Below are 20700 nucleotides of genomic sequence, written 5' to 3'. Positions count from 1 at the left end.
AGCACTTACTTTACATCATTAGAAAGGCGATATTTTCTACTTTAATTGTCAGGTTTTGCTTTTGGTATACCCCATATAGAAGCTGAGATATTCGCTTTGGAAAAAAACGTTGTCTTTTTATCCACCTAAGTTTTTTGCCCTTTCCGACCCCTAAATACTGTCCGACCATCACCAAAATCAATAGGCTTCTTCCCCTCCGGGACCCCCATCAACATGCAGAATTTCGTGACGATCCGATCAAAATTGCGACCTGTAGCGTGATTACAAGGTTTAGATGGACAGACGGACAGACGGACAGACGGACGGACGGACGGACTGACGGACGGACACACATAGCCAGATCGACTCAGCTCGTCGAGACATTCATTTTGGTATATATAAGTATGGGTCTACGACCATTATTTCGATGCGTTACAAACTTTTTGGCCAAAACCAACTTATAATACCCTCCCCACATAGTGGTGTAGGGTATAAAAAGAATAAAATAATATTTAACATTTTAACCGACAAATTGGGTTGAAATAATTATGTTATCAATCAAGTATTTCTTAATGAATTCCTTTATAAAAAGGAATATTTATTTATTATAATTAAAACATTTTTATATTTCTACTTTAAAAAATATTATATTTTCTTATTTTTTAATCTAAACATATGACTAATGTATTATTCTTATTGTTCAGGCGCCGGCATTGTGTTTATTTCATTTGGCGTCATTGGTTTGTAACAACCACTTGAATGAGTTGGATGGGGGGATAGAGAGAGAACACAACGCTCTCTAGGTTTCAGTTTATTAACAGCAGCGTTTTAGTACGTTTTTCGAAATCATTGAACGCGTGAAATAACGATGAAAGAAATGTAGCTGTAGTGTAATTTATTTTTCTGATTGAATTGAATGTTTGTTGTCTTGACGCGGAGACGGACTTACAGCAATATTACGCGAGTGCTGTTTTGTTTGCTTTTCGCTTCTATTATTTATTATTAAGAAAATAGAAAAATAGTTGCTAAAATAATAATAACAACAACGATACAAAATAAAAATCTTGTACGCAATTAAGTGTTTGTTATTTGTTTCGTTAACATAATAATCGAAGTTTAACGAAAAAAAAAAATAATAAATAAAAAGCTAGCAATCGTCAAGAAGAAGAAGCAGTAGCTAAATAACAACAAAGTGTGCGTAACGTAAAAAAATTATTGAAAAAAATAATAATTGAGCGTAGTGTGAGTTGTGTTGTGCAAAAGAGAATCAAGAGAAGATAATAAATTCAATACTAAATAACAAAGTGTTTATTGTTGGTTGGCCAACAGCAAAGAATAGGCCGAAAATATAAAATTAAAAAAATAATGGTGTAAATCACAAAGCCAAAAAAGAACGCCTGAAAACAAAACTGGTGAAACGAGTTGTAAGCAAGAAATGCCAAAATAAGAAATCATTCACAAAGCAAAGGCAGGCTGGTCCCCCTTTTCCCCACAACAGAACAACAACAACAAATCTTTCAAGAAAGAAGAAAACAAAAAGTTCAGTGCTTAATGTTAATGTTATGATGTGTGAATGTGAATGTATGTGCAAGCCATTTCTATAGCAACAACATAGCATAAATAATAGGCCTCGAAAAAAGTTTCTAAAAAAAAACAAAAAAAAAAAAACAAAAGCTGCCTAATTTTGAAATCAAAATTCTAAAAACAACAACACGCTTGCACCACACCCTTTCAACTACATCGGCGACAGACACATAAAACATACGAATAACAACAACTACCACATTTGTTTTTCAATCATTGTTTTTGGGGCTTTTGTTGTTATTGTTTGTTCTAGCAGCATTCCAACGTAACCTTGAAATTGCATTTTTTTTTTGCTTTACATTTGAGACTGCGACTTGCCAAATAATCAACAGCAACAAAAACAACAACATCAAATCGTGCTGCTTATTCATCATCAACCAACCAACAATCCTGGCAGAGCAACAGCAGAACAGTATTTCCTTTTCCCTTTGCGGCCGCCATTGAAACAACAAATATCAATTGTTCTCCTTCGTACTTTTGTTGTTGCCACTGTTGTGATGACAGACAAACGGATACTCTCTCCCAAGTATTGATGAAACAACGGCCGATTTTTCACCACAGGAAGTGTGATGTCATATTAAACTACTCTTTCCTGTTATGACAGACATAGCCCTGCTATTCTATTTCCATGTTTTCTCTCACTCTCTGTTAACTGAACATTGTCACTATCTCCTGAGTAAACAAATGCAAATGTTTTGGCACTAAAAAAAAATTGTTAATCAAAACAGCGAAGACAAAACATATGTTTTGTTAATAAAAACGAGAATAACAACAACAAAGGAAATATCTAAGCCTGTAATAAAAAAGTTAGTATTTTTGCAATTGTGAGTGAGTGTGTGTGTTTGTGCATCATTTGTTTATCAAAATGCCTTTGCTAAGGCTTAATCGTGAACCGCGGCGACGACCTCCTTGCTGTTTTCGTCGACTCTCGTCTCAAGTTTCCGTTCTAAAACATGGATTTATTTACTTCTTTTGTGCATTTGCAATTGCCAGCATATGTCTGCCAATGTCAATGGATGCTGCTGCAACACCACCAACAACAGCGACATCAACCACAATAAATGTCAAAACGGATACCCAACAGTCAAAAGGTGAGTTAAGTGGCATTATTACATACTCGTATCTGAGTTATGTTTCTTTTCTTTGAGAAAATTTAAAAGGGGTTAAAAAAACAACCAAACAAAGAACTTCGTGGATAATAACACCAATACATAAACACACATACACAGATTCCTTTATAGGAGATCTCCATTTGTGTTTTTTTTTTGCACAATGAATGTTGCATTGCCATTCTTGCAATGGAATTCAATGCATTTTCTTTTCCGTTTTTGTCAGTGTAAATGGATTGGAATATTATGTGTCTGTCTGTAGGTATTTGTTTTGTTTTCTTGTCTTATTAGAACATAAATATTTATGAGTCTTATGAAAATAAGATAAGAAATGTAGGATTGCCTTGCCTTAATCACATTATAACAGATAAAACTTGAGATTGAAATGCAGATAAAGAGATGATTGAAGGGAAATGGATGGGTAGGTAGATTAGGATCTCCTTTAGAGTTTTCTGTAGAAAATGTGGTAATATAGGGGTTTTGGGGATTTTTTTCATAAATATGTATAGTTTTTAGCGAATAAAAAATATGAAATAATTAACTAAAAAAGAAGTAAGAAGGACGTTAAGTTCGGCCAGGCCGAACCTGTTATATCCTACACCACGAGTCGTATTGAAGTGAAATGGAACAATTACCTAGTTTCCTTTCGTATATGAAGAAGACTTAACAATGTGGCTAAACTTCAAAATATCGATCTATACCTACAAATTTCTGGCGGACGATTTTTAGACTCAAAGAAGACAAAATTTCCGATATTTCGGTAAAACCTTCAGAATACCGAAAATCAAGAGGTATGCTTCTATGGGAGATATAGGATCCCGCAGACCTATACTGATAATTCTCTTTTGTAATATTTAGAAGATTAAATAACAAATTGCAGTCTTTCGGTGGGATATTGACGCCACAATCTTCAGAATTACGAAAATCGGGAGTCACCGTTCTATGTAGGGTATATTGAAACGTTGGACATATACCGACGAATTTCAGTCAGGAAGGCTTTTAACTCCAACAAAGACTAAACACCAAATTTCTGCCATTTATGTGGGTTGCTGTGGCCACAACCTTCAAAATACCGAAAATCGGGAGGAACCGTTCTATGGGGGCTAATGAAAGCGTGGAGCTATACCGACAAATTTCATATGGAACGTTTAATACCCAAAAGGAAGACCAAATTCCAAATTCCAGCCTTTTCGGTGGTATATTGCGGTCACAACCTTCAAAATACCGGAAATAGGGAGGTACCGTCCTATTGGGGCATGGACCTGTACCGAGAAGTACAGGCATTGACCTGCACCGACAAGTTTCTGGGGGATTATTGTGTACCCCAGCGAAGACTAAATACCAAATTTCAGCCATTTCGGTGGATTATTGTGGCTACAATCTTCAAAATACATAAAATCGGGAGGTACCATTCTATGGGGGCTATATGAAGGTGTGGACCTATACCGACAAATTTCTGAGGGAACGTTTTATACTCCTAACGAAGACTTAGTACCAAATTTTAGCCATTTCGGTGTGATAATGAGGCTAAAACCTTCAAAATACCGAAAATCGGGTGGTACCGTTATATAGGGGTCATTTTCAAAACATGGACCGATATAGCCCATTTGCAACACCAAACATCCTAGGAGTAATAGAAACTTCTATACCAAATTGCAAAGCTCTATCTTAAAAATTGCGAGATGTATCTTGATTTCAACAGACGGACAGACAGACATGGTTATAACGACTTAGAATTTTACTCTGATCAAGAATATATATACTTTATAGGGTATTTGATGAATATTTCGATGTGTTACAAACGGAAAGACAAATTTAATTATACCCTCCATATTATGGTGGAGGGTATAATAATTTGGTGAAAAAATAAAGTGAGAATTTGTTTTGATGAGCACGATAACTAACAAGTTGAGCATAATTTTTTGGCAAAAACTTTACACATCGAAAAATTTTCTTCCAAACGAAGTTTAAGTTTAAAGAAGGTCTATATCGGGCAATATCTTTGAGTATCTCCCTGATAAAAGTTGAAAATTTTGCGATAAGTGCAGTTTAAGAACTGTTTGAGGATCGTTTTAGAAAAGCTCTAAAAAATCCTACAGTGACCAACTAAATAGCTGGTAGACACCATAACAGTCGAAACAGATAGGCAAAAACAGTGTTCCAACTTTTGCCCATTTTAATATTTCTCTCAAGTTTAAATCAAATTCAAAGATGGGTTATTCCAGATAAAATCTTCCCATACCTCCTCTTAATATGGAGGGTCGAATTAGGTGCCGTGACATAAAACGGACATAAAACTCCCAATGGGAGATAATTTTACAAAGTCCGATATTGGTTATCAATATTTTCCCTTTATATATTCACCATCGATATTTCAAAAACAGTTTGGATGGAGCACACATACGAGTACTTTTCTGAAAGAATTTATTATGAAAAACATAAATAAAATATATTTTGTGACCGCAGATAACGAAAATGTGAATAAGAACTGTAGAATATGGCCCTAAATCATATATAAAAGGCGAAATCTTCTGGATATCTTAAATATTATAGCTACAAAATTCTTTTGTACAGAGACTCATAACGAAAATTGATTTGGAACATTTCTTCTTTTGACACAACCCTCAAAAATTGCGGTATTTTTGGAGATTTTGACTCAGTATGGAATAAATTTTAATTAAGAGTCTAAAAGTTTAACAAATAATTTCTACCTATAATATCTAATTTTGTAACGTCATTTTCTTAACAAAGTATATTACTTAGATATATAGTTTGTTCTGGCACTAACAATGCAATTTTGTGTAGAATATTTCTTCTTTTAACACCTTTCGTCTAGAACTAAATTCCACGTTACTTTCATGCATCAACTCGAAAAAAGAACAAAACAAATTTATTCAAAAAATATTTGGGTGTTTTGTTGGCAAACCTTATGTATGAATTTTCTTGATATATATTGCAAAAAATATATATATATTTCATTTATATTGAAATTTGGTGGAGAATACCTTTATCTTTGACGTCTTCTATCTAGAATGAAGTTTCGTGGGACAACACTTAATAAACTCAGAAAAAGTACAACATTAACCCTAAAACGTGATTTTACTTTTAGCAGATTCCTGGGGTTTAGGTACGGTTTAGAGTTTTGGTGTATTCGGGGACCTATAGTCAAATTTTATGACAAATAATTTTGTAGAATATTTTAATCTGAGGGTTAATTTGTTCATAAAAATTTACTCCGCATTGTTGTCAGTAATATTGCCAAAGACACTTTTTACCTAACATGCGAGGATATTAAGGAATCTGATGTCGAATATTTCAAAACCTGTAGAAATGGGCAGAACATGCCACGCCTATTTAGGTCACTCCCGACGTAAACTTTCAAAACCCCGATACACGTGTCTTCTTTTTGCGGTCCTCTTTCATAATCTGGCCGAATTGTCTTGTAATTATTTTTTTAAAAACGGGTGATTTTTATACAAATTTATATTTTACGTAGGGGATGAATGATACCAAGCAACGGTATTGATTGACTTTAACACGACAAAGCCCAGCATTTATCTTGGCCACTCTTTCATCTCAAATGGACACTGACCTCCCCATGATGTCATCTGCGGAACTGCCTTTAATGCCCGTTAAAGGTAGTGGGCTAAAGTGTGCCGCGCGTAAAGATCACAAACGAATACGCAATGTTATTTAAGAAAGTAATGATGAAGTTAAGCCAATAATGATGAAGACTTAAGCAATAATATGATTGAATCTTCACCTAAAACAAAACCAACAAAAAAGAGCGAAGGCACGCGTAAAGTAGAGTTGTGTAGTTCCGAAACGAACTATTTCCAAGGAACTATTGGAACTATATCCAGCTCTTGCGTTTATATAGTTCTTTTAGTTCATATAGTTCCTTTCGTTTTTCTCGTTCCTTCAATTTAACGCCTACGTCGATCTTTCGTTGTTGCTGTTTGTTCGCTGCAATTTATTTATTTTTATGTCAATTCATCCACCAAACAATGAAAACATTTCGGTCTCGAAACTATTTGGAACGAAAAGATCGATGAAAGAGAAAGATTCTTTGAACTATTTCGGTCTCGGAACTATTTTGAATGAAAAGAACGATGAAAGAGAAAAATTCGTTGAACTATATCGATGTCGGAACTATTTGGAACTAGTTCCTTTTGGGAAAAGGAACAAGAAAGATCGATATGCTCCGGGAACTAGATTGCCCAACTCTAGCGCAAAGGGAATTTTTAAATTCCAACCACACACTCACAGGTAACTATGTTGATGTTATTTCAACTTACATAAATCGTTGATTTCTTAGTTGAATCGTGCTGTCAGCTTGCAAATATTTTTTTTTTTGAATGCCGAACTCATTACCATGAGAACACCCGATTCTTAAAGAGTTCAGGGTTTCACTAGAAAAATCATCATTTCAAAAACTGAAAATCCAATTGATAATTCCCTTCGCCGGGATGAAATCATAATTTTGATAGCGATCAGTAAATTTTGCAAGCTGTCAGTGCGTTTTGTAAACATTACTCTCCGTAAAGAAAGTAATAATGAAGTTAAGCCAATGGGGGAATACTCCAGACTTTAGCATGTCTATATTGAGGAATTTAAATAATTAATAACTATTCCGAACTGCTACTGACAAATTCAAACATAATTTCGTTTTTAAATAATTTTATAAAATCGGAATGTTTTTTCATTGTTTGAGATAATTCATTCCAACTTCTTCTATAACATTTATAACGGTTCTTTGCCAGATCAATAGAATATATTTATAAATTTCACAATTAAGCAAAAAATAATAATTTTTAAATTAAGAAAAAATTCGTTGGGAGTTATGTCCGCGTTCTTTTTTGAGTTATGTACGCTTTGCTTCACGGAAAATTTGGTATTTGGTCTTCGTTGTGAACATAAAACTTTCCACCAGAATTTTTTTGGTATAGATCCACTTCTCCATAGAACGGTCCCTCCCGATTGTCAGAATCCGAAGAGAAGTCAATCGGCATAATAAAAAGTGGGTCTAGCTCTATTATATCTGTACACCACGTAGTTGTGTAGTGAAGGAACATTCAATTATCCCTTATAAGTTCAAGTTCCATAAGTTCAGAATATTTCATGGTGGAGGGTATTAAAAGTCCGACCAGGCAGAATTGGATGTTTTTTTACTCCTTTCCCATTATTTTTTTACCTGTAATCAATTTAGTATGTCCAGAAGTATAATTGTGGGGTATAACATTGTCGTCCCCCTTCGACTATAGACTCTTTTTATATGCATTTAATTTATAATTAATAGAAGCCAAGGAAATTCTTTACATTATCAATTTTTTTGTTTTGGTTGATGCCGCCAACTGTAATTGAGATCACAAACCCAGAACTAATGCAGTTTATTTCTGACCTTGCTCTACCACACCCTATGTTTTTTTTTGCAAACAATTTTTATGCATGCGAAAAATGAACCCAACAAATCATTCAGATTAAAATTCATTAACAGCAGCAATATATACCACACACGAACAAGATGTCATGAGACAGAACAGACAAGTATACCTACATACAACACCCAAAACGAAAAAAAAACGATTTGAACATGAATTAAATTAACCTTGAAAATAAGATCTAAAAATAAGACTAAAAGCAAGAAAAAATATATTTAAACCAGTTTTGCAATACATTACTCTCATACAACCACAAACAAAAAGAAATGGAAATGAAAATAATGGAAAATTCAAAGCCCCAAAGTAATATAAGGAAATAGATTGAGGAACAGAGAAGAAACAATGAAATGTGTGAAGGAAATGTTTGAGGAAATACAATTTGTCAATAGACATATGAAAATGAATCTAAAATGAACATCCATATGTATGTATGTTTGAAATAAATAAAAGCCCCTTTTGCAAAATCTCATCATTTCAAAAGACATTTATTTCCTAGGGTTTAAATCCTTTTTTTCTGGAAACGTTATGAAATTCCTCCAAAAATTCCTTGGTGTATTAACAGATAAAACCCACCCGATACAACGAAATTTCTCTTCTCTTCATTGCCCCCGTTGTTTGTTTGTTCAAAGAGCGTTTTGTGGCTGGCAAACTCAAGTGTTTGCATTGAATTCTTTTATAGACTACATTTTGTCCATGATATTCTGTTCCCCCTTAAGCACTTCCATCCATCCACATTGTGTTTGTTGTTGTTGTTCAATACGAAAAAGGCCTTTAGCAAGCATAACAGGTTTTTATTTTTGTTTGCCTGAAATCGAATTAAACTATGTTTTAGCATTGACGACGTGAAGGCTTTCCAAACAATTGAAGATGATTTTTGTCTGCCTGTGGAGTACCCTTTTGTAAGTGGTCCAAAATCGTTTCTCATTGAAATTACTTAGATTTTGTTTTACGGTTGGGGTAGTTTTTTGGGTGTTTTTATTTTTCTTAGGGTTGTTTTGAAGTGTTGAAGTTTACACATTTCCGAAATTTAACTAAGTTTTTAAAAGACATAACAATAATTGTTATGCTAGGAAAACTTAAAGTGTGGGATAAGGAGATATGTACATATCAAGGCTGTGATTTCATTAAAGTAAGGGAAATTGCTAAAGTTTTAGAAAATTGCAAAATATTAAAAAAAAGCAGCAGGCTCGGGTTCGCGTTGTTAGTCCGCAGTTTTTAATAAGGTGCCACTAAAAACAAATCTGTTTGTCTTTTGTACTTTACAATTGAAAAATATGTATTTTCTACTTCATTTCTTCGGGTCTATTGTCAAACCGAGTTATTCATGGTGTATTTTAATTTTATCAACAGATTTTATCTGTAATCTTTCCTTTCTCTAACGGACTTTGTCGAATTTGTCTGCTGTCTAGGATTGACAATCGTCCCTATTCCCTATAGTTATCCTAATTAGGAGGGTTGGCGTTTTTTATTTGGGATGACGACTTCTATTTTGTTTTTAAAAAAATGTTAAAGTCGAATTCTTCTGCTTATTGAGATTTATATACAGTTTGTCAAGTAATTGTTTTCGCATTAAGAAAACGAACACTTTGCATGTATTAATGAGTTAAAAATGACAAATAGTTGAGATAAAAATGTCGGATTTTTTGCAAAAATTTGTTGGTCGACTTGTTTAAGATCAGATTAAATGTACAAATAAAAAATGAACCCATGTATTTCAACAATGATAACCACAAATAATACTTTACATGTAATGCAAGTTGTCAAATAAATGTTTTCAAAATATAATGAAGGTTTCAAAAAACCCCATGTTTTCGGTAAATACTTAAAATCATGACATTTTATGAATTTTTTAATAAGGATTAACAAGGATCAGCAATATTAGGTATTGAAAATTGTCGAAACCTGTACTCCACACATTTCTAAGGAATATTAGTCTCGCATTTTGAATGTTTTATGAAATACTCTTATCTCTTAATAAATTTTGAGTTAAATAAACCACTTTTATGTCCTGGTTATGGGTCTAAACTCGAGTTATTCTGTAGATAATATTTATTGTAATTGATGGCAGTCTATCCTGGTGAAATAAAAAACGCACAAAATGTCTTGTTTTTTTAGATATTCCCGGCTTGAGACCTATAAGACATTGTTTACATGTAATATGATCTGGTACCAAAAATCCGACATTTTTATCACAACTATTTGTAATTTTTCACTTATTAATACATGAAAAGTGTTGGTTTTCTTAGTGTGACAAACTGACAAACTTGACAAACTGTATATATTTTTAAATTTTTATTGGCAATTTGTAACAATATCATTTTTCGTAATAGGGAAGGTACCGTATCACCTCAGAAATTCCTGCCTCCTACGACGGTACCAATCCAAAAAATTTGGAAGCCAATTCCTGAACATATCCTGAAAATTTCATGAAATTAGCTTAAGTAGTTTTGGAAGTATGATGAATTGAAAAAAGCGTGCGTGGTCATCAGTTTTCGAAATATGTATTACATATTAAAAAATGGTTGGGTATTTTGGCTCAAAAATTTACCTAAGGTCGGAGACACAAACCGATTGTATCCACAAATTATTGCCCAAACCGATATGGTCAAATATTTTGCATATGTACCGTTTCAAAAAATACAACAACAACAGCAATATGCCCCCTCCCACCAACAAAAAAATAAACTTACCCCAACCCCACTAAAAACTTGCACGAAAAAAAAACTTACCACCTCCCCTAATTTATCACTCCTTTGTAAATCGGAGCTCTGGTTTTGAAGATATAACATTTTTAAAAGTAGGCTTGGTCGGGTATTTTTGCCAAAAGAATTACATATATTCTGACATGTAACAGCCAGTTTATGCCAAACTTATGTTCAAGACGATACATCCAAAATTTTTCCAAATATTGCGTTTAAAAACCAGTAAGGAAAGGATCAAAGTCGTGGCCGACCACCGCGATTTCAATATCATTTGCCGAAGTTTTTTCTAGACCAAATTCCATCAAATTTCATCAGGTATGTCAAATTTTTTATTTGGTGTGTCAAATACATAAAATCGGGCCGAATTTCAATAAAATTGCATTCAAATTGGACATAAATGGCGTGTTCGGTGTATCAAATAAATGAAATCGAAAAAGAAAAAAATATATGGGAGCTATATCCGAATCTGAACCAATTCTTAACCGAGTCTTTGGCGAAAAAAAAACAAGTAAAAAAATATCAGTCGGCTTTGCCGACACAGATATACCCTCAGCCTGTGTATATTGAAACATTTTTTTCCCAAAAAACGTATGTATTTAGGAGGTTTTTAAAATGTTGGGCCTTTGAACCGACAAAAATGTTGATTAGGGTTAAAGATCAAAAGTTTTGCGGAGGAGATACTAAAAGGAATGGATCGACATTGACCATTATGGAAGTGGATCTCCAGCCACTACATATGGTGCAATAGGGGGTTTTTACACACTTCGGGCTGTTTGCTCAAGAAGTATGGACTTGCCCCTGAAAAAACTTTTACCATCGTAATTGAGGCAGAGAATGCAAGTTGCTTCAACAAAAATCAAAGTGATTCGATATCAGGTCTTAAAGTGAACTTATCCGAAATTTTGTATGGGATGTACCGGATGGAGTGGACAAATATAGTCCATATTTAAACCTGATCTATATCTGGTAGAAATATTAGGATGTGTAAAGTATGGACTAATTCGGCCACTCCCTTCAAGAGTTACCGTACGAACAATTTTCCGAACATTTTTGAACTTTTGTGGGGGAGTGGACCGATATGGCTATGTTTCGACAAAAAACAACTAAGGCCAAATTTTGGACCGAGTCGGCAGATCCGTTCGAGAGTTATCTTGCGCTTCAAACACCTCACACGGTGTCATAGGAGTTTTTTTTTGCAACTTTCAGGCTATTTTCGCAGGAAATATGGACTTGCCCCTGATGAAACTTGTACCGTCGTATGGGGGGCAGTGAATACAAGTTGCTAAAACAAAAATCAAACCGATTCTTGAGATGACCCAAAACTGATCATTTCCGAAATTTTGTGTGGGAGGTACCCGAAGGAGTGGACCGATTGGGTCCATATTGAAACCTTATCCAAGTATGGTACACATTTCACGATGGGCAAAGTATGGACCAAATCGGTTACTCCCTTCAAGAGTTATCGTGTACACACATTTTCCGAACATTTTCGAACTTTTGTGGGGGAGGTACCGGAAGTAGTGGACCGATATAGCCCATCTTCGAACTTAAAATAGTTTGACCAAAATATTACGAAAGCCAAAATTTGAACCGAATCGGTTTTTCCGTTCGAGAGTTATCGTGCGCTCCAGGCAGCCAGACAGACGGGCGGACATCGCTCAATCGACTCGAAATTGTCTGAAACACATTTCGTCCAAACATACTTGGGGTCTAAAACCAATATTTCGATGAGGCACATTTTGCCCGTATGAAAGTGTATATATACCCTCGTTAGCATAAATGCTGAAGGTATAATGATCTTCCCCAATTTTCATGTTTACCAAAATACATGGACAAACAGATGGACATGCGTAAGTCGACTCAGATAGTGATCCCTAAAGGGAACTATAGGTCTATCTCATTTCCTTTTGTATGTTACAAACTAATGCCCAATTACATAATAAGCCTTATCACAGTGTGGTGTAGGGTATAAATAAGGCGCACGGGAGGATCCACAGCTCTTACGAAATTCATCAAATTATATTTTTTATTTTCGCCATGGGACAACTTTGAACATTGTCTGCAAATTTCATGAAAATCCATTCAGTTGTTTTGTAGATATGAGATACATATTTAAAAAGTGGGTGTGGTCGAGTCTTTAGGCTCCAAATAGGCTCCGAAAATACAACCATCATTGTCTCGCAAATTAATTTTAAAACCAATACTTTTGCAAATATAGCGTTTTTGAAAAACACTGCATAGCAATAATATCTAGACTATTTTCACCAGAAGGCAAACCTGTACATTCCCTAAAAATTTCAGGAATATCAGTTCAGTAGTTTTGTAGATCTAACATATTAAAAAAAGGGGTCGTGTTCGATTTTTGTTTCCGTAAAAACCTAAGTTGGACTGTGACGAACATTTAAAAATATTATTAAATAAATCGGTCTAGCCGTTCTAACCTGAACCAACCAACGAACCAATATTTGATATTTATATAGATGTAAAAATATGGGAGCCACCGTTGTGCAGTGGTAAGTACGTCCGCACTCAGAAGGTCTGCGGCTCAAACCCCGACCAGAATATCAAAATTTTCAGCTGTAGCAAGTGGTGTAGTAAAAAGCATGCCGTTCGGACTCGGCGATAAAAAGTAGGTCCCATATTATTGAGCCAATATGAATTGGCGTGCACTCATTGATATGAGTGAAGTTTTCATTATCCCTTCGGGTTGTACACACAGAAAAAAAGCCAGCCCGAAAATCTTGATTAAAAGTTTCATCACTATATTTTTGTCGAATGTCGATAAAATATTACAAACATATTGGGAAAATATTTATCAAACATGAAAATTTTACTAAAAAGCGACCGATAAACGATTGCAAACAAATAATTCATTAAAATTTGTTTAAGTTTTTTAACCAATATTTGTTGTTATAGTTTTCAACGATTGTCACATGTTCTCGCTCTCAAGAGCGAGAGAAAATAACTTTTTATGGCATAGAGAGATTTTCCGCTACAACAATGTGCTGTGTTTGTGTGTGTCTTTGCTATGTTTATGTCAAAGCATGGGTATGACATTTTCTGTACCTGTTTATTAAATTTTATTCCAGATCCCGATTTGCCGCTGATAATTTTTAATTTAACAGGAGAATTTTTTTATTTCACAATTAACGAGAAGCGTTCAACGAGATTCCTGTATTCTATATTTGAAATTGTTTTATTTGTTTTCATCTATTTAAATTGAAGTGTTACGCTAAATTATTATTTTGTTTTTTATTTTTTACGATTAATACTTGTTTATGTACCTAGCATCTGTTGTTGCTTTTGTGTTTGGCATTTCTATACATGTCAATAAAAGAAGCAGCCACCACCAGTTATAAATCTGTGTGTATGTATCTACCTTTTTGTGGCTTTTGTGTTTGTATTTAACAAAAAATCAACAAAATAATTGTAAATATGAACATATTTGTTTATCGATATTTACTTTGATATTTAACAAACCTTGTTGTACATGTGAAAATTTTTTATGAAATGAAAGTTAAAAAACCGATAAACCAGTATATAAATATGAAAAATATTTTATCGATTGAAAAAAATAAAGTTCAACAAAATTCTTAGTTAATATGAGAATTGCTTTATCAAAATAATTTCTAATGAAAACTACAATTTTTTATCGACGATATGAACATTACTTTTATTGGCATAAAAATGAATCAGATTTTTGAATTTTTTTATCAAATGGTTAAAATTTTTGTCTGTGCATGCAAATAAAATAATTATTGGTATGTTCCACAACTGCAAGAATCTACTAATTTTTACTATTTTTCCGATAACAAATGGAAAACATGTTATCGTAGTAAAAATAGTAGCATCGTGCAGGTTCTGGAACATACCATATATCGGATATTTCGAATATTTTGTCAACATCGAATGTTGCCTACTTAATTGGCCCCATATAAAAATTAATCCTACAATCTTATTCTTACCCCGACGATCCATTACCTTGAAAACAATACTTTATGATATCACTAGTCATTGTTCATATTCCATTGTAGACTTGGCCTTCCCTCTGTGCATGCAAAACATTGTTTTCATATGTCTTTCTTCCAGGAGAAGAATCTTCAATCATTTTCATTAAATCTTCCAAACAATTTCCTTTTCCGAATCAAAATATTCCCACAAGAATTTAAGTCCTTTATCAAAGATTTAATTAAATTCACATTTGTCAAAATTTATGCTGCTGCCACAGAATAAATACTTCCTCTCAAATACTAATTTGGAAAAAGCACAAAATATTTAATTTTCAAAAAAAGTTTACGAACAATGGTTAATAAACAATTTAAGTTGTGGCCTTTCCCCCTTCCTGCCCTCCCTACCACACACTCTTTCAATCTTCTAAGACTTGTTAAATTATTAAAATGTTTAAATGTTTTTGTTGTTGTGGTTGTGGTTATTATTACAAAAGAATAACTTTCGCTTTTTGTTACACTCTTGGGGAATAATGGAAGTAGTTTTCCATTTCATTGACTTGACCATTATCGTCATCACTCATCTATATACAATACATATACACAATTTTGTTGAGTTAAACTTTATTTAATGGCTTTACTTTTACTATTTCTTTAAGACGATTCTTTCATCTTTCTTTCGTTTTCTTTCAAATATTTCAATTTTCTTTCTCAATAGACTTATTGATGTTTGATAATATATGTGAATATTTTTTCTTCATTGTTTTCAAACAAAATCTTATAAGCAAAAAACAAAGAACGAAGCTAAAAAAGAATTATTGTGTTCTTCGTTTTTTCACAAGTAGGTCAGACGGCACGTTGTTATCATTCTGGTTTTGGATTTTCTGCACGTTTTGGGGTTTTTTGTTTTTATTGATTTTTGTGTTTGGTAATGCTCCAATTATTTAATGTAAGTTAAATTTGAACAATTTATCTTTTTTTGTTTATTACAAAATCATGAATGAAAAAATGTCATGGGAAATTTCTAAAATGTGCCTGTTTTTGTCGATTTTATTACGACTTCTTTATCACCATGACAAAGTCATTAATGGGCTGCTTCTTTTTTTGACACCTCTTCAGGTTTATTTGTTATTCACAAAACGTTTGCGGTTTTTGTTTTAAAGAAATGCAAACAGGTTTAATAGAAATCTAAAAGAAATCAAAGACATTATTCTTCCTATTCAAATAGATTTCACTTGAGAAGAAGTATAGATTTCTTAAATTATTTTTTGAAAAAAGGTAAAATGTTAGTTATTTCAAACGAAAGCAAAAGTGAATGTATTGAACAAAATTGTGTTCATTGGAAATGAAGTATTAGCTTAAAAAAGCCAATTCGATTTAAAGCAGTTCGCAAAAACTTGTTAATTGACTTAGTCAATTATTGATCTTCATTTGCGTGATAGTATTGAATGATGATGGAACGTTTTATAGAAAATCGATGAACATTTTTTCTAAAAGATTGAGGAATATGATTTTACAAGATCGGATTCTTCTGTTTGATATGAATCTGTTTCTAAGATACCAAAAACAGTATTTTACACTATCGACTATTTTAATCTGTAAGGTCTGAGGAACATTACATATAAGTTCAATATAGCTCCTTCTAGAAAATCTGTCATCAATGCATTTTCTTTTAGTAGATAATTTGGAAGTTTTCTTCTTTAAGAAGATACATGTATCATCTGCTAAAAATTCAATGACTCCACTTCCAAAAGATGATGGAGATACCACACCTTCTAAAAGGTCGATGAATATTTCTCTAAAAGACCAATTGATATTCTTCTAGAAGATCGACGATCTGGAAGATCGATGGATCTCCTTCTGCAAGATCGATGTATCTTCCATTAGTAGATCGCTGGATCTTCTTCATGAAGAACAATGAAAATTCTTTTAAAAGATAGATAGATGTCCTTTGTGGGGATTGACGGTTCTCGTATTAAAAGATCGCTTGATCGTCTCTTGGATATTCTCGAAGAAGATTGATTAATGTTTTTCAAGAAGATCGATTGATATTCATAGAGTATAATCGATTGATCTTCATCCGGTAGATGGAAAGATTTTCATGAAGATGGAAGAATCTTCTTGTATAAGGTCGATAAATCTCTGCCAGAAGCTAGAAGAATCCTCTTCTAAAAGATTGATGGAATTTCTTGTGAAAGATTAATGAATATTTTAATAAAACAACGTTGGATGTTTTCCTCCTTAGAAGATCGATATATCTTCATCCAGAAGATCCAAGCATCTTCTTGAAGAAGATCAATTCGTCTTCATCAAGAAAATCAAACGATCTTCTTATTGAATATTGGCTGATATTCCATTCAGAAAATCGAGTAATCTTCTTCTAGAAAATCAATAGGTCTTCCTTTGGAAGATCAGTAAATTCTCTTCTGGATGCTGAAATTATCATCTACATCCTCATCCCCTGATAGAATGATAGATCTTTCTCTGGATGATCGTTGGATCTTCTTGTTGATGATCGTTAGATCTTCTTGTGGAAGAACTTTGGATCTTCTTATGGAATATTAAGGGACTATCTTCTTGAATGTCAAAGTATCTAGATATTCTTCTAGAAAATCGATAGATTATCTTCCGGAGAATCGATTGGTCATTTCCTGGAAGATCGATGGATATTATTAGGAAGATCTTTCTCTGTATGATCGTTGGATCTGCTTGTGAAAAAAATAAGTAATATTCCTGTGGAAGATTAAGGAATCTTCCTGACGATCAAGAAAGATTAATGGGATTTCTTCTGGAAGATCAAGAAATCTTTTTCTAGCAAATTAATGATAGATCTTCTTGTGGAAGATAAAGGAATTTTCTGGAAGGTCAAGGATTTTTTTTGGAAGATCGTTGGATTTTCTTGTGGAATATTAAGGGACCATCATTCAAGAAGGTAAAGGTATCTAGATATTCTTCTAGTAAATCGATAGATCTTCTAAATCTGGAGGTTTCATTGTTTTTGTTCTGGAAGATCGATAGATATTCTTCTTGAAGATCGATGGATGCTCTTCTGGAGGATCGATTGGTCTTTTTCTGGAAGATCGATAGATATGCTGGAAAATCGATAGATCTTCTTCTAGAGGACCGATTGGTATTTTTCTGGTAGATCGATTGATATTCTTCTGGAATATCGATGAAATTCGTATACAAGATCGGAGGATTTTTCTACGATTAGGGAATCTATGGACTTTTCTCAAAATGGTTCTTCCGTTGGAAGATCGAAGGATCTTCTCATGGAAGTTTGATAGATTTTCTTCTGGAAGATCCATTGATCTTCCTTTGGAAGATTGATTATCTTCCTCTCCTTGTGAAAAATTTTCGGATCTTCTTCTGGAAGATCAAATGATCTTCATTTGGAAGACGAAGGATCTTCTTCTTCTTAAAGATCAAGATATCTTCTTGAAGATCAATAGACCTTCTTCTGGAATATTAAAGGGATCTCTTCTTGAAGATCAAGGGATCTTTTTCTAGAAGATCATTGATAGGTCTTCCTCTGGAAGATTGTAGGATCTTATTGTGGATGATAAAGGGATCTGCCTTTGAAAGATTAAGGCAGATTCTACTGGTAGATCATGGGGTCTTCCTCTGGAAGATTGTAGGATCTTATTGTGGATGATAAAGGGATCTGCCTTTGGAAGATTAAGGGATATTCTACTAGGAAATCAAGGGATATTTTTCTAAAAGATCATTGATAGATGTTCGTTGCATCTACTTGTGAAAGATAAGGAAATCTTTCGGTAGAAGATTAAGGGATGTTCTGCTTGAAGATCACGATATGATATTGAACAGTAATGGGGTTTCTTCTAGGAGATCAACGGATATTTTTCTAGAAAATGTATAATGAATCTTAATCTGTACGATCGTTGGATCTTCTTGTGGAATATTTACGTACCCTCTTCTTGAATATTAAGGTATCTAGATATTCTTCTAGAAAATCGATAGATCTTCTGGATCTGGAGAATCAATTGGTCATCTTCTGGTAGATCGATGGATATTATTCTGGAATATCAATTTCTACGATGACGTAATTCATGGACTTTCCTAAATTCATGGACTTTCGATGGACCTTCTGCTAGAAGATCGAAGGATCTTCTTTTCGAAGTTCGATGGATTTTCTTCTGGAAGATCCATGGATCATCCATGGGAAGACTGATATATCTTCCTCTGGAAGATGGTTCTTGCGAAAGATTAAGAGATCTTCTTCCGAAAAGATCAAATGATTTTCATGTGGAAGATCGAAGGATCTTCTTCTTTAAAATCGATGTTTATTATTATGGAAGATAAATATATCTTCCTTCGGAAGATCGGAAGATCTTCCCCTGGAAGAAGATCATTTGAAGAAGATCATTGATGGATCGTCTTCTGTAAGATCCTTAGATATTCTTGTGGAATATTAGGCATTTTCCCTCTGGAAGATCAAGGGATCTTCTACTTAAATATCTTTTTCTAAAAGATGAATGGTTTTTATGCTTGAAGATCACTGAATCGTCATCTGGAAGATCAAGGGATCTTCTACTGGAAAATTTAGTGTCCCTTTTCTAGAAGATCATTAATGGATCTTCTTTTGTAAGAACGCTGGATCTTCTCCTGTAAGATCGTTGGATCTTCTCCTTAAAGATCAAGAGAAGGAGATCTTCTTCTGTAAGATCCTTGGAACTTCTTCTAGAAGATCAATATATCTTCATCTAGAATATTAATGGGGTTTTGTTTGAAGATCAATGATTTTTTTTTTCTGAAAGATGAAGCGATCTTTTTCTGGAAGATCAAGGGATCTTTTCGGAGAAGAACGTTAATGGATCTTCCTCTGTAAGATCGTTGGATCTTCTTGTGGGGGGGGGGGATATTTTTCTGAATGATCAAAGTATCCTCGACTGGAAAATCAAGGGATCTTTTTGGAGAATATCATTCATGGATCGTCCTATGTAAGATCATTGGATCTTCTTCTTGAACGTCCCCATTAATCCTCCAGAAGAAGATCTTTCGACGTTTCCATCATACATCAATCAATGATCTTCTCCAAAAAGATCCCTTGATTTCTACTAGAAGATCGGGGTATATTTTTGCAGAAAATTCATGAGGGATCTTCCTCTGTAAGATCGATGGATCTTCTTGTGGGAGATCAACGAATCTTCATCTTGAAGATTCATGGATTGTTATTTAGAAAATTCTTTCAGAGTCTGTTTCTTTAAGATTCATGGGATTTATTCTTTAATATCGTTCGGCTTCTTATGGAAAATCTACGTTCGTTCTCCTGAAAGATCGAAATACCTTCTCGTGAGAGAGCAAAAGTTCTTCTTCTGGTAAATCAATCAATCTTCATCAAGAAGTTCACTGAATCGTCATCTGGAGGACCAATTAAATGAAGATCAAGATCCCTTCTTCTAGAAAATTACTTGGTCTTCATCAAAAAAAAAAAACGGTGAATGGTTTTTAAGGATATTTTCTTCTGTAACATCGGTGTAAGTTTAATGGAACTTATTATGGAAGATCGTTAGATTTTGAACAAAGGAAGCCCTGGACCTTCCAGCCTGAAAAAGATTATTAGATCTTCTTATAGAAAATTAGTTTATTTCATTCAATAAAGCCGATGTATCTTGGTTTTTAAGCATTTTCGGGAGCTTTATCCCAGTTTTGTTGTTTTAAATTATCAAACGATATGTTTTTATGTGGGGTTAGTTCAAATTATTTTGCTTTGGAGAAAGTCAGAAGACTATATTTTCGGATTTCTCCTCAAGTCCTTTTCAGGCCAAACATTACCGATGTAGCAGACGAAGGGCAATGAGTGCTGTTCTATTCTATTAAAGGCAAAAATACTCATAAGAAACCCCGTTAAAACCCCGTGGTTATTTTTTGCCACTAAAATTAGTAGTCATGGCTAGTTATAGTAACTACTTTTATA

General features: G+C 33.7%; 1 protein-coding gene across 1 annotated transcript in view; it reads left to right on the top strand.

The window, feature by feature from the left end:
- The first annotated feature begins 788 nt into the window (after nt 1-788).
- Meltrin (disintegrin and metalloproteinase domain-containing protein meltrin) overlaps nt 789-20700 on the top strand; it is a 265939-nt gene continuing 246027 nt past the window's right edge. Inside the window, exon 1 of the mRNA XM_073960859.1 lies at nt 789-2654. Within this exon, the coding sequence (XP_073816960.1) occupies nt 2429-2654 (226 nt within the window). The 5' untranslated portion in view covers nt 789-2428. The remainder of the gene's footprint in view (nt 2655-20700) is intronic.

Source organism: Musca autumnalis, unplaced genomic scaffold (assembly GCF_047663935.1).
Source record: "Musca autumnalis isolate F117 unplaced genomic scaffold, ASM4766393v1 scaffold_1, whole genome shotgun sequence".
NCBI lineage: Eukaryota > Metazoa > Arthropoda > Insecta > Diptera > Muscidae > Musca > Musca autumnalis.
The sequence above is the reverse complement of the archived record's forward strand: the minus strand, read 5'-3'. Positions and strand labels throughout refer to the sequence as shown.